The 15,870-nt window shown below is 39.1% G+C and overlaps 2 protein-coding genes across 2 annotated transcripts; both read left to right on the top strand.

Annotated features, from left to right (window-relative positions):
• The first annotated feature begins 4,399 nt into the window (after positions 1-4,399).
• Positions 4,400-8,586, top strand: LOC148046834 (extracellular calcium-sensing receptor-like). Its single transcript, XM_087714997.1, has 4 exons — positions 4,400-4,606; positions 6,257-7,081; positions 7,639-7,848; positions 8,488-8,586. The coding sequence occupies exons 1-4, from the start codon at positions 4,400-4,402 to the stop codon at positions 8,584-8,586; spliced, it is 1,341 nt and encodes a 446-aa protein (XP_087571123.1).
• Positions 8,587-10,168: 1,582 nt separating this feature from the next.
• On the top strand, positions 10,169-11,070 carry LOC148046833 (vomeronasal type-2 receptor 26-like). Its single transcript, XM_087714208.1, has one exon. The coding sequence runs from the start codon at positions 10,171-10,173 to the stop codon at positions 11,068-11,070; it is 900 nt and encodes a 299-aa protein (XP_087570334.1). The 5' UTR covers positions 10,169-10,170.
• Positions 11,071-15,870: the final 4,800 nt, after the last annotated feature.

The raw sequence follows: 15,870 nt of genomic DNA, 5'->3' as shown, positions 1-15,870 counted from the left end.
TATTCTTTATACTTATACTTATACTTATATTTACATTTACATTTACATTTACACTTACATTTATATTTATACTTATACTTATATTTTTTTAAAGTTTTGCGCATGCACAGAACCAGCAGTAAAATTGGCTGGTACCCACCCCTTGTATGGGTGTTGATATATATATTTATGTATGTATATAGCATCTATCAATATCATCTATGTAGAGTCTGTCTGTCTGTCTGTCTGTCTGTCTGTCTGTCTATCTATCTATCTATCTATCTATCTATCTATCTATCTATCTATCTATCTATCATCTATCATGTTTGTAGGTATATATTTATGTATGTATATACCATCTATCTAGCTATGTGTGTAGGTATATATTTATCTATGTATATAGTATCTATTGATATCTATGTAAAGTCTGTCTGTCTGTCTGTCTATCAATCTATCATCTATCTATCTATCTATCTATCTATCTATCTATCTATCTATCTATCTATCTATCTATCCATCCATCTATCTATCTATCATCTATCTATCTATCTATCTATCATCTATCTATCTATCTATCATCTATCTATCTATGGGTGTAGGTATATATTTATGTATGTATACAGCCTCTATCTATCTATGGGTGTAGGTATATATGTATATATATATATAATATGTGTATATGTGTGTTATGTAGGTGTTTGGGTAGATATACACTTTCTCTTGAGAGCAGAGAACAGAATTTCATTTTTAATGTGGGCCAGTGTGCTCACACTAAAAAAAAATGACTATAAATTTACATTATTATCTTATATCAAGTTCATTTTGAGTCACATTATTATATTTCAGACCCGTGTAGAGAATAAGACTTGATCAAATTACTATCAGTATTGTGCGTTTATGAATATTCAAGTATCATCTTTTTAATTTTATTAAAATTAAATAATCATTGTTACAATCTTTTTGTATGGTTTCAACCTTTTTCTAGACTAGCCTTCAAATATTTCTTTTTAAAGCTTGCATATTTTTTTCTATGGAGACAAGATGACTCCACGTTTAAAGAAAACATTATTATTAACTCAACTGGAAGAGGAGGGTGGATGGGACCGGAGAATGTGTTTACAAGCAAAGCAGTTACTCCAACTTGACTTTCGTGGATGCAGTTATCTTTCCTCTCATTATTGAAATCACTATCATTTGTTTTTTTTTCTTGGTTGTGTTAGGAGACTTTTGAAAATGATGAAATAATGATTAAGTATACATTGACCATCTGTGATTTATGCTTATGCGGAGGAGTGGCACAAAGGTCCCACTCAGATAGGTTAAAACAGCACTTGCTGGTTTCCACATTTCTCTTTGGTAAATCTCTCCTGCTTTCCCTGGGCATAGATTATGTTTCCTGCTGATGAAAGAGAGAGAGGTGGAATTTTCCTCTTAAGGACCTCTACTTAAAATAAATGAATCTCAGAGTTGGAGAGAAGTCATCTAATCCAACTCACTTCGCAGGTAGTCTATTTTGCACCTCTTGCTGAGTCTGTCATCTGCGCTTGCATAACTGTCTGGTTTGGCTCTGCAACCCAACAAGGCAAACACAGACTTTGATGGATAGTTAGAACTGCAGAAAAAACCAACCTGCCTTCCATTGAGGACCTGTACACTGCACAAGTCAAAAAGAGGGCTGTGAAAATATCTACAGACCCCTAAAATCCTGGACATCAATTGTTTCAACTCCTACCTTCAAAATGATGCTATAGGGCTCTGCACACCAGAACAACTAGACACAAGGACAGGTTTTTTTCCTGAATGCCATCACTCTGCTAAACAACTAATCCCCACAACACTGTCACATTATCTACTAAGACTGTATTCTTCTTCTTCTTCTTCTTCTTCTTCTTCTTCTTCTTCTTCTTCTTCTTCTTCTTCTTCTTCTTCTTCTTCTTCTTCTTCTTCTTCTTCTTCTCTTCATTCCTAGTACCTATCTTGTAATGTATAGTTTTTGATGAATGTATTCTGTTTTATTTTTCTTTATGTACACTGAGAGTATAAAGACAAATTTCTGGTGTGTCCAATCACACTTGGCAAATAAAGAATTCTATTCTATTCTACTCTTGCAGATCATCAGCTATCTCCTCTTGAAAGACCTCTAGCAAAGAATTCACTACTTCATCTGAGCATTGTTAGAAGCCAGAAAACATTGTATGATTCCAGAGATGTGGCTAAAGAGAGGAAGGAGTGTTCCACTGGTGCAGCATGTGTTATTCCTACTTATGTTTCCTCATATAGTGAGCAAAGAAATGGGATGGACTGAGCCCAGACATCTTCCACATGAGTTCTATTGGCCTGGAGATTATGTCATTGGTGGAATCACATCCCAAATCATTTTTCTTTTTTCCTTGAATTCTTTTCAGAAGTCTCCTTTTTCAGAAGAGAGGAATATCCGCGAGTAAGAAATTTGCTTGTCATTGAAATGTTACTGTTAAATGCATCCTTGAATTTAAACATCCTATCCTTGTAATATTTGAGAATCTCTCCCTCTTCTGTTTTGAAATGACAGCATGAGAAAATACAAGTTATTTTTTAAAAATGATTGTTTGAATGCATTTGCATGACAAAATAGAAACATGTATGCAATTTTCTTTCAAACAATGTAATTGCAGTTTTTCAATGATCATTTTTCTTTTCCTCTTTAAAACTCAAAAGTCCAGCCTTTAGCAGCTAGTTTTCTGGGTCATCACTCATCCAAATAAATAGACAGTTCTAATGCTACTTAGCTATTAAAAATCCATCACAATTGTTGAAGTGATGGAGTAGCAGGTTAGTATTACAAATGTCTGTAACATTTGTTTGTTTGTTTGTTTGTTTGTTTGTTTGTTTGTTTAATTTGTGGAATATGTAATAGATAACATGTATAATTATAAACATGGACATGGACAAGGAAATTAGTACAAATAAATGGGGATAGTAGGCCAAGGATGACAGGCATGTTGGTGTGCTTATGCATGCCCTCTTTACGGAGCTCTTAGGAATGGGGTGAGGTCCACGGTAGACAGTTTAAGGTTGAATCCGTCAGGTTTTGAGGATGTAACAACAGAGTCAGGTAGAGCATTCCAGGTATTGACCACTCTGTTGCTGAAGTCATATTGTTGAGTTTGTATCTATTGTTTGCCCCTGTATTATTGAGGTTGATGCTGAAGAAGTCATTGACAGGTAGGATGTTGTAGCAGACAATTTTGTGAACACACTTAGGACAAACAATAGGGGGCATAATTTCAGGCTACCCAAGCTCAAAACTTCAAGCCTGGCGGCATAAGGTACTCTGTTGTGAGTAGAAGAGTGGAGTACTCTTCTTGTGTAGTATCTCTGGACTCGCCCAATTGTGTTAATGACCGAAATACAGTGTGGATTCCGGACAGATGAGCTGTACTCAAGAATTGATCTAGCAAAGGTTTTGTATGCCATAGTTTGCAGTACAATGTTACCGGAGAACATTGTTTGTTTGCTTGCTTGCCTGAAGAACATATTTCTTAATTGCACATCTCACTCAGAATCTTTGCAATGATTAGATGGTCATTTGATCCAACTTAAATCAACACTGCATTCTAATAATCTCATGAATATGCATTCTAATTGGCAAATGTGCAGCACTGGCTTCCCTTTTAGTTCTGGGACTTTTCTTGCTTACACTTCCAGGATTTCTTGATAGTGTAATTAATCAAGTCCAACCATCAGATCAATCAGGGCTGGCTTTTTTTTTAACAGTCCCTTCTAGTCAAATGCAACTCCTGGATCTTCCATCAGATTCTAAATGCCATTTCTTAGCAGCAAACACATTATCTGTCATTTGTGGTCAGCTAAGCTTAAGCTTGTGGGACACGGTGGCTCAGTGACTAAGATGCCGAGCTTGTCGATCAGAAAGATTGGCAGTTTGGTGGTTCGAATTCTTTGAACCATGAAATGGAGTGAGCTGCCATTACTTGTCTCAGGTTCTGCCAACCTAGCAGTTCGGAAGCATGTAAAAATGAAAGTAGAAAAATAGGAACCACCTTTGGTGGGAATGTAACAGCGTTCTGTGCACCTTCAGCATTTAGTCATGCTGGGAACATGACTACGGAGATGTATTTGGACAGCACTGGGTCTTTGGCTTTGAAATGGAGATGAGCACCACCCCCTAGAGTCAGGAACAACTAGCACATATGTGTGAGGGGAACATTTACCTTTAAGCTTAAGTTTAGGATCTTGCACAGTCTGTGCAAAACAGGGGGAGAAGATGTTGTTAAATTGTGCATTTTGATCCTGTTGGACATTTCATGAGAAGTTATATCATATCTGTATTTACAGAATAAACAAAAAATTGTACCAGCATAAGTTAGCCTTGGCATTTGCCATCCATGAGATCAATGAGAATCAAGAGATCTTGTCCAATATGACCCTTGGATTCCACATTGTGGACAGTTACAGCGATGAGAAAACTTTCTATCACAGTGTTTTGCAGCTTCTCTTCAAATCACAGCAATTTGCCTTGAATTACAATTGCAACTCTAAGAAGAATGTAATAGCCATGGTTGCAGGATTAAATTCTGATATTTCCTTCCAAGTGGCAAATATCTTAACTCTTTACAAAGTTCCACAGGTGAGGTCTCTAGATGGGAATCGTTTTTCTTGGCTATATCTTTGGTATTTTTTCTTTACAATTTGCTTTTCAGAATGGTGTTTTCTTAAATAATAAAAGCATAGATTAGAATAGAGTTGAATAGAATAGAATAAAATAGAATAGAGTAAATATGGAATGGAAAAGAAGAGTAGAGTAGAATAAAATAAAATGGAATAGAATAGAATAATAGAGAAAATATGGAATGGAATGAAATGAAATCAAATAGAAAAATAGAGTAGAGTAGAGTATAGTGGAGTGGAATAGAATAGAATAGAAAAAAATATGGAATGGAATAGAATGGAATAGAATGGAATAGAATGGAATAGAATGGAATAGAATGGAATAGAATGGAATAGAATGGAATAGAATGGAATAGAATGGAATAGAATGGAATAGAGAAAAAAGGAGTGAAATGGAATGTAATCAAATAGGAAAATAGAGTAGAGTAGAATAGAGTAGGGTAGGGTAGGGTAGAGTAGAGTAGAATAGAATAGAATAGAACAATAGATCAGAGGAGAAGAATGTAGAGTAGAGTAGAATCGAATAGAATAAAAATAGAACAGGACAGAACAATATAGAATAATAGAGTTGGAAGGTACTGGGGTCTTCTAGTCCAACCCCCTGGTTAGGCAGTAATCCCTACATCACAATATATATTTCTTTTCTTCTTTTAATATCATGTAAACAATGTAGTTGACTTGCTATTTCTTATTTATGGTTATTGGGCAACCTCAGTAATTATATTCATACACACACAAATATACACCCCTTATTCTCTTAATGACAGAGCTCAGCTATGTTCACAGAAGTGGCTTCATGAAAAATCTCTCACCCAGACTAGGAGAACATTCTTCTAGCTCATTTCTTTTTTTAAAAAAATAATATTTATTAAATTTTCCAACATTTAAAAGACAAAACATAAAACTCAAATGTACACTTGTTACAGCTTTTCCCTATCGGTATCCATATTTTTCGTAACAATCCTATTTACAAAAAATGCTATTTCTATATCATTATCCTAAGTTATACCCTTATTAAAGATACTCTCTATACATTTATACATTTACCCTTTATGCCTTAAATTTTACATTTAGTCTCAAGCCAGGAATACCATTTATTCCAAATTTGATAGTATCGGTTTCTTCTCTTAACTTCATTTCCATAGATAGTTTACCCATTTCTGCACATTCATAGATTTTCCTTCTTATGATCGGGGTCTGGGGGAGTACCTGTTTGTTTCTAGTTCTGCTAGTACGATTCTTCTTGCAGTTAATATGTGTAATATTATGTATTGTATTTTTTCTCCATTTTCCCATCAAAGATTCCCGGGAGAAACAATTCCTGCTTCAGCTCTATCATTTGCTCAGTTATCTCTTCCAACCACTTCCTTATTTTACACCAGTATTTTCCAACCTTGGGGCAAGTCCACCACATGTGGTACAATGTTCCCTGTTTGCACTGAAACCTCCAACATTTTGGCAATCTGTTTGGAAACATCTTAGCCATTCTGGCTGGTGATAGATCCCAGTGGTAGAACATTTTGTAGAGGTTCTCCTTGTAAGCAGCTTACATTGTTAGTCTGGGAGAGACTTCTAATTCATTTCTGAATTTCATCTCCTCTCCTCTTAGCTCGCCTACGGATCTTTTGCCTCTGAAAAGAGAGAAGGATCCAACCCTTCCTTCTTCCGTATGGCCCTCGGTGAAGACCATCAGGTTCAAGGCATCTTTTATCTGCTAAGGAATTTTGGATGGACCTGGATTGGCCTCTTCGCTCAGGATAGCGATGGTGCAGAACATTTCCTGCTCTCCTTGGAGGCCCTGTTCTCCCAGAATGGAATCTGCTCAGCTTTCACCCAAATAATTCCACAGCAACATTTAGAAAATATAAACAGTTGGAATAAACTTGCTGAGCTGGTTGAAAAACTTAACCTCCATTTTACAGAGAGTAAAGCAAGTACCTTCATCATCTATGGAGATACATCAACCCTATTGTACGTGGCTTCTTTACTAGTTCAGGTATATGATGAATGCAATGAAAAGGCATGTGGGGGAAAGGTGTGGATTATGACAGACCAGGTAGATTTCGCTGAAGAGCTGATTGACAACATTCATATGTTCCAAGGAGCTCTTTCTTTCATGCTTCATTCCAGTGAGATTAAGGCATTTCGGGCATTTCTCCACTTCCTCAGACCAAAGGTTAATAATCTGGAAGATTTTTGGAACCAAGACCTCAAATGTCTCTTTTCAACTTCAGATCAAGTGGGAAAGAAAAAGTGTACCAGAGAGGAGAGTTTTCAGTCCATCCCTACCTCACATTTTGAAATGACCATGAGTGGGCACAGCTACAGTATCTACAATGGAGTTCATGCTGTGGCCCACGCTCTGCAATCTGTAGGTTCAGCTCGAGCCAAGTCAAAGACAACACGGGAAAGAAAAAGGCTTCAGCCTTGGCAGGTAATTCTTCCCCCATATTTTCCACATTAAGCTTTTTATTACACCACTCGCTGATAACTCGGCATTGTCTGGGTATTTATTTATAGGGGGAAAACATAATTTCAAATGTTGGATTTGCCCCCTTACAAGAGGGAGCCTCCTTGTGGAGTACTGTGAAACCGTTACCATGGCAACTGCACTGCACTGTACAGTAGAAGCCATTTTATGGCAGTACAATAGAAGCCACTTGAAAGCACAACAGGCTGTATCTTAACAGAACACAAACACCGGTGAGGTGTCAGTGGTGTCTTACTCCCACAGTATTTGTTTCCAAGAGTAAGTCATCTGTGTACCAAGTTTGTTTGTAATTGCTCGAGGCGTTCCAGAGTTATGTGGAACACACACACAGAGAGAGAGAGAGAGGGAGAGAGAGGGAGGGAGGGAGGGAGGGAGGGAAGGAGGGAGGGAGGGAGAGAGCGAGCATAATATATATGCATACACATAAATAATAAACTATTTTACCACCACCCCCTTTGTTTGTGTATTTCTATTTCTATTAGCTCCATATCGCTCTTCAGGACATTTTGTTTAATAACTCAGCAGGAGAAGTTGTGTCCTTCAATGTGGAAGGTGAAGTAGAAGGTCAACTTGATATCACCAACCTGCTCACTTTCCCCAATCATACTTTCCAGAGGGTGAAAGTTGGAAAGCTTGATCCCAAGTCTGCAGAAGGAAAACAAATCTCCCTTAAAGAGGATATGATAGTGTGGCATACATCTTTTCACCAGGTATACAATGTAGGACCCTAGTTTCATTTATCTTATTTTATTTTAAAATCAGACACTCAAAACATTGTACATATAAGTACAACATTGAACCATTGGAAAGGACCAGAATGGTCACCTCTTCCAATACTCTGCAATGTGCCAGGTTGTCATTGAGACTACCATAAAAAGTGGCTGTCCACTCTCATCTTCAAAAGATTAAGATCTCACAACTCCATAGCAATATTCATTTATTATATTCTTTATTGTTTATTTTTTGGCTTTCATTGTCTTGTTTTAGTGAAGGTAAACACTGAACAACAGAAGAGTCCATGACCATAATAATACATTTATTAATATTTTCCAATATGTATAATCTGTTAGATGTCAACTTGTAAAGCATTGCCATGACTATTATCAAATTGGCATTTGAGGGAGGATTCCATGCATACCTTCAGCCAGAGTTGGATCTCATATTTCTACAACCTAGTTCATGAATATGATTTATGACGTATGACAGAAGGGAGGAGATAGAGGGGTAAAGTTCAAATGCAATTAAGTGTAAATCAGTTTTGGCTTCACAGGAGTACATGCCAGAATGTTGATCCTAATAAATGAATGGGTTTCTTTTGAACTTTGTCTCGAGGCTCGTAAATTAATTAGGTCATCTTCTGGGAACTTCACAGTCACGAGATTGCCAAAAAGAAATCTGAAAAAGTAGTAGACACTGATCACTTCCCCAAATATCATCTTACACAGTAGTGGGATTCCAAACGTTTTCCTTCTGGTTATAATGTTGAAGGGGGTCGGAGGGTGGGGCCTACCAGAGGTAGTATTTGTCGGTGCTCTGAACTACTCAAATTTTCTGCTATCAGTTCATTCAAACTGGTCCTAACTGGATGAATACCACCTCTGATCTTACATTGTTTCAAGTGAAAATAGTAATGTGTCTTCAGAATGAAAGATGGTCTTAATATTTGTATTATCCATCTTCTTTCAGTATGAACTCATGCTCCAGGAAGATGTCACACAATTTGTAGAAACCAATACTTAATATTATCAGAAGTAATTGAATTCCTGGTAGCTTCAGATATGATTGTGTTCAGAACATCTCAATTATTTTCATCTTTCTGGCTAGGTGGCTCCTCATTCAGTGTGCAATGAGCATTGCCAACCAGGTTATCAGAAGAAGAAGAAGGAAGGGAAGAAATTTTGTTGTTATGACTGTGCTTCTTGCCCAGAAGAAAAGATTTCAGACAAGAAAGGTAAATTATGTTGCGCAGATAGTATTCCACACAGACCGACCATCGTGTATTGGAGAATATTATTCTGATAAAAATACAGTGTTTCCCTCAAATCAAGCTCAATCAGAATTTGTACACGGGTTCAGATGTGAATCAGATAACAAACTAGCTGGATACCCATTCTTTGCTATGAAACCATATAATCAGGCCAGCCCACAGGCTGAATGAATCACACACTGGTGACTCCCATACAAGACAACTGGCAGTTGGAACACAGTTCATTTCAGATGGGGAGGGGGAGTAGAACATCTAACTCCTAAGCATCGATGCATATCAATATAATACTGTATAAGAAATACTGATGACCTGTTGGTCATTTCAAAAAAAATCCTTTCTTAGCAAGCCAGGAAAAATATACATGCTGATTTTCAAGTTTGTAGGCTTTAGAGTTCTGACGATTTTGTGATGAGTGAGTGGTATTTGGCATAGATAGATGGATGGCTGGATGGCTGGATGGCTGGATGGCTGGATGGCTGGATGGCTGGATGGCTGGATGGCTGGATGGCTGGATGGCTGGATGGCTGGATGGCTGGATGGCTGGATGGCTGGATGGCTGGATGGCTGGATGGCTGGATGGCTGGATGGCTGGATGGCTGGATGGCTGGATGGCTGGATGGCTGGATGGCTGGATGGCTGGATGGCTGGATAGATAGATAGATAGATAGATAGATAGATAGATAGATAGATAGATAGATAGATAGATGATAGATAGATAGATAGATAGATAGATAGATAGATAGATAGATAGATAGATAGATAGATAGGCAGGCAGGCAGGCAGGCAGGCAGGCAGGCAGGCAGGCAGGCAGGCAGGCAGGCAGGCAGAAAGAAAGAAAGAAAGAAAGAAAGAAAGAAAGAAAGAAAGAAAGAAAGAAAGAAAGAAAGAAAGAAAGAAAGAAAGAAAGAAAGAAAGACCATTAGTGACAGTATAACTTATATTTCAATAGTAATTGGTGGCATTTAACAGCCTTCAGGAACAAATCTGTAACAGAAAATCTCAGTTTATCAGAATTTAAGTGGAATCTGGTTATTGTTTTTCAGACATGAATGACTGTTTCAGATGCTCAGAAGATCACTATGCAAATGAAGACCACACTCAATGCATCCCAAAAGTGATAACTTTTCTCTCTTATGAAGAACCCTTAGGAATCAGCTCAGCTTCTGCTGCTCTGGTTTTCTCCCTGACTACAGTCTTTGTTCTTGGAACATTCATTAAGCACAGAGATACTCCAATTGTCAAAGCCAACAACCGTGATCTCTCTTATACTCTCCTTGTCTCTCTTCTGCTCTGTTTCCTCTGCCCTTTGCTCTTTCTTGGCCAGCCAATGAGAGTCATGTGTCTTCTGCGACAGCCCACTTTTGGCATGACCTTCTCAATGGCCATTTCTTGTGTCTTGGCCAAAACCGTCACTGTGGTGGTGGCTTTCATGGCTACTAGGCCAGGATCCAACATGAGGAAATGGGTGGGGAAAAGACTACCCAACTCCATTGTGCTCTGCTGTTTCCTCATTCAAGTAATTCTTTGTGTTGGGTGGATGACAATATTTCCCCCATTCCCAGATCTGGACAAACATTCATTCACCAAACGTATCATAGCTGAATGCAATGAGGAACCCATTGTGATGTTTTTCCTTGTCTTGGGGTACATGGGGCTTCTTTCCATCATCAGCTTCATGGTGGCCTTCCTAGCCAGGAACCTTCCAGAGAGTTTCAATGAAGCCAAGTTCATCACCTTCAGCATGTTGGTGTTTTGCAACATTTGGTTAGCTTTCCTTCCAGCCTACCTGAGCACCAAAGGGAAAGACAAGCTAGCTGTGGAGATCTTCTCCATCTTGGCCTCCAGTGCTGGTTTACTCAGTTGCATCTTTGTCCCCAAATGTTATATTATTTTGTTCAAACCAGAGTTGAACAGCAAAGAACAGCTGACAAAGAGAAAGAATTAGGAAACTGACATATTTTTGAATGATAATAGCTTTGCTGTCTCTCATCCTTAAGATCCCGATATATTTAAATTGCATTGTGTGTTTATATTAAAGGTGTAAGAACATTTACACTTCTCTGATTAACTGATCATAAATTCCTTCTGTTAGACTTTGAAGAAACACAAGTTGTTGCTATGTTTGGATTGTGAGCCTGTCCAATCTGTGCTTCACCAAATAAAAATTAATTGTTGTTCGATTACAACTGATATGGTGTTGAATGGAGCATTGCTAAGACCATTAGAATAACGTACTTTTTCTCATTTTCTTTTACTGTATTTTCCTGTTGAAATGTGTTCTTTCCTTTTTTCCTTTATTTATTTATGTTTGGTAAACATGCTATCTATAATGATTAATTCATTCAATCAATCATGCATGCATGCATGTTCACATATATGTGGCTCCTGGGATTCAAATGTATTCAGCACCTGATTTTGGAAGATTGCTTTGCTTATAAATGTAGTCAATTGATTACAACAATAAAGGTTGGACACACCTTTATTGAAGGAGTTGACACACAGGATATTGAATGTACTTGCTATTATTCCCTCCTCTTATAATGTCTACAGAAATACTTGGCTGCATTGTGTTACAGGTAGTACACGATTTACCACCACTCATTTAGCAAGTGCTTGAAGGTACAACATTTTAGATTTCTTCAAATGATTTGTTGGTTTCATTCTCACTAAATTTTAGAATTATATGCAATTTGGTGGAAGGTACCTGGAGTTATCCTAAGCCAAGATTTTCAACTGAATTTAATTTATTTTAATCTAACCTAACCCTAAGCCTAAAACTTCTAATTTGCTTGGATTCATTAGTCAGAACCTTGATTAATGACAGAAGATAGGTAAACAAATTAGATCTTCTTCAGAGTTCCTAACCAAAGGACAAGGCTGAACATTTCAACAAAACACTCACAATGTGCCATGGAAGCAATCAATTTGGAGAAAACCATCAAAGAAACTCTGACATTTCAGGTTGTTCAGATTCCTGGGACTGTAGGCAGGCTGTCCTGTAACAGCTGACTAGACCTTGTCAAGTACAGTGGAGAAGGTTCCATTCCTCTCCTTAATACTGCTCACCAAAGCCTTCGTGAATGAATGTTCTTCCATGCTGGGTGACTGTCACAGACTATCAGGCATCTCAAACAGTGGTGGTATTCAGTTGGTTCAGACTGGTTCACCCAAACCGGTAGTGGCGACTTGCCGGTGGGCCCACCCACCTGCCCCAGCACAGTGCCATCCTAGATAGCCACATTTTCCAAACCGCATGTGTAGGAAGTTAAAACCTACCCCTCTACTAGAAAATGAAATATTTTAGGAAATATTAAAAGGGCAGAATATTTCCCCCTAAAAGGGAGGCAGGAACTCATCCCCCAACCTTTGTCAATAGGCCATTAAGGTCTGAGCCAGTCTATTCTACATAACAAGGATCTACCTCTTTCAGGAGGATCCAACTAGCAAACAGAAGCTCACCACATGGCACCTGGGAAGATTATGTCATCCAGCGGCTCAAACAAGCTTCGGTCTCAGGAAAGCCTACAAAATTAGCTAAGACCTCTGCTTTCTGGGAGTTTGACAGCCAATGAGATACATTTCTTACACAGGAAACAGAGAGGTGGGGCCCTCAGAAGGTATAAAACTTAGGTACTCTCAGCATCTCGACCCTTTTCTGCTCAGGAGCTCAAGCCATTTGATCCTGTTCAGGAACTCAAGCCATGTGATCGTCTCCACCATTCAACCATCTTTCCAAGCAGCCTCCATGTTTCCAGTGTTTTTCCCTGCACTTGGAACTGAATCCAGATGGACATTTCTTCCAACAGCTCAGGCGTGCAAGCTGCACGCGCGAGCTCACAATTTCAGTGTGTGACGAACCGGTGGTAAAACTATGTGAAACCCACTTCTGATCTCAAAGCAACCAACTTGTGATGGTCTTTTGCAGAGGTGGGTTGCTGTTGGTTCAGCCAAGATTGGGTGAACCTGTAGTAGCAGTGGTGAGAGGCTTCACCCACTCACCTGGACACTTCTGCACATGCCCAGAAGCATCAGGGACACCAGTGGTGGGTTTCAAAAATTTTTGGCATCTACTCTGTGGGTGTGGCCTGCTTTGTGGGAGTGGCTTGCCGGCCATGTGACTGGGTGGTAGTGGCTTGCCGGCAATGTGACCAGGTGGGAGTGACTTGCTGGCCATGTGACTGGGTGGGAGTGGCTTGCCGGCCATGTGACCAGGTGCGAGTGGCTTGCCGACCATGTGACTGGGTGGGAGTGGCTTGCTGGCCATGAGACCGAGTGGGAGTGGCTTCCCAGCCATGTGACTGGGTGGGAGTGGCCAAGATGATGTTAGCATTCTCAGTCAAGATAGAGGTATAAATTACACAGAAAAGAAAGAGGCATCCATACACCTGAATTTAACTTCAAAGCAGTGGCAACAACTTAAATTGATTAAATAATAATGTTTGTTAGGGTTATGCACTGTTTTTGAATATAGGAATGTAAAGCAGCGGCACCTTTTTCCTGGATTCATGAAATATCTACTTTAAAGAGTTGTGGGTGGGTACTATATTTACAGTCTTGTATTCTCTTCAGTACTTTGTTTGGAACAGAATTCAAAGTACCATGCAGTCCTAGCATTTGTACTAAAGCTAGGCCCATTATTTTACAGGGCTCTGAGCACTCCTCCAGATCTGGTCAATGAAGCAGATGTTCCAAAGTACTCCCACAACTTTCCAATGCTTTGAAATCCCATCAAATGGTTTATACAAGCCTATTTCATACTTTCTTCTATATGGCTATCGGGGTGGTTTTGCATATAGTTCACAGGTCCTCTATTTTCCAACTACTTAGAGGGTCAAGAACTGCCTTTCCTAGATTGCAGCTTTAACTTCCTTGAATGTTAATATACCTTCAGGCCATTCAAATATAGACTAGCTCTGATCCTGGAACCATATCACATGCTTTATATATTAATATCATATTCAGTTTAATCATTATTGCTAAAAAACAGGCAGCAGTCAGAGTAGTTTGTAACAAAACATGGGCAAGAAACAAGAAGTTGATTCACCACCACCACCCCTATTTTAGTTTATTTCTGTCTTATCTAATATTTTCCTGCAATTCTTTCATAATCCAGACTACTAAAAAGATTTCTATATAATGATACTTTTAAAATAAGTTTGATGTCCAACAGGTTTCCTACTTATTAATATGAACAGGTTCTGGCCTGCTTAAAAAAATAAATTCATAAATATATCCCCAATAAAAAAAGAATAGTATGTTGGAGTACTGAAAAACTCAGCCAAATGAGAAAATCCAAAGAAAAAAATATTGGAGTTCCTGCTAAGAAGTAACAATTTATATATAGTATGCACAATTCTTTTAGTTAAATTATTACTGAACAATTTATAATAGTTGCATCAAAGTATTATTCTAAGATATTTGCCACTACTACCCAACTCCCTAGATGTTCACTATTCTCTCCCCCCCCCCAAGATTTAAGGGCATTTGAAACAGTTTTGATGAAAGTTGCATGATATGAAACTTCTCTCCTTTGAAATAATGTTTGGTTTTAATACTCCAATGAATCAAATAGAATGTTTCACGCTTCCTTGTTACACAGTATTTGTTTTAGCTTTCCATAGCTTTCCCCAAAACCAACCAAGGAAGATAAAATCACAAAAATCTAATATTGTTGTGCACAGCTTTGCACTAAATTATCTGTATGGTAAGCCAAAAATAGTTTAAGATTATAATTAGCCCATCTGTTCCACCCATTAACATGCAAATACATTTTTCTTGTTCAGAGACTGCATGAGAGATTTCCCAGTCCTTGCAAAATATCACATGCACATAAAGGGAACAGCAAGTTCTCTGTGAAGGGCAGGGGAGTTTGGCTTCTCTCTGCCATTTAAAGGCAGCAGCAGGGAGAATCCCAACTTTTTTTCCTCTCCTTCCATTCACAGAGGAGCTGCGGCTCCCTTTATGCTCCCCCTGGCCTCCTCCCTCCTGGGGGACCCACCTGAAAGTGACAAGCAGGGTGCCACAGCTTCGCTGAGAAGACATTTTTGAGAAGAGAAAGTTCTCTGGTCCGGCTGCACCCAAGGTGGTGGAGCACCCGTGCGATCGGAGCAACCACGTGGCTCACCTACACTGGCTGTCTTCTTGGTGACGGGAGGGTGGTTGCGGGCGCTCCACCAGCTTTGGTGCAGCGGACCAGAGAGGTTTGCACGGTACTGGCAGGCAGGTTCTAGGACACCTGCTCACCAGTAAGGGACCTCCACGCACAGCGCTTTTCTGAGCACAGGGAGACGGGTGGGGCAGGAGTTCAAGAACTTACTTCCAGGTCGACCGGTGGAACCTCCTCTCACCGGATTGATAACTTTCACCATCCGGTTCTCCCGATCTGGTGAGAACCGACAGAAACCCACTACTGACGCACACGCACAAATGCACATGTGTTCACAAGTGAACCGGTAGGAAAAATAATAGAAACCCACCACTGGTCCTTTAGTTAGTCCTGATGGTGGATAGAGACCGAAAATCATCTTCTTTTATAGGTTGGGTCCAATCTGTTGATCACTCATTTAAACTTGCTCAAATTAATGGTTGCTATAAGTGATACCATATTGTGAGAAGCAGAAGGCTGAAAGTGGCAGAGAAAAACTCCAGAGAAAGTGGTGTGCACAAACAAAAGTATGCTGTAATCACCTGACATAACAGGCAAGAGCAATGCGTCCTGTTTAAGAGCTAACCAGAATAAAGAAAA

This window comes from Thamnophis sirtalis, unplaced genomic scaffold (assembly GCF_051295495.1).
Source record: "Thamnophis sirtalis isolate CommonGarterSnake01/CBP01778 unplaced genomic scaffold, rThaSir2_p1.2 scaffold_4, whole genome shotgun sequence".
In the NCBI taxonomy this organism is placed as follows: domain Eukaryota; kingdom Metazoa; phylum Chordata; class Lepidosauria; order Squamata; family Natricidae; genus Thamnophis; species Thamnophis sirtalis.
Note: the sequence above shows the minus strand (reverse complement) of the source record. Positions and strands in the feature narration are given on the sequence as shown.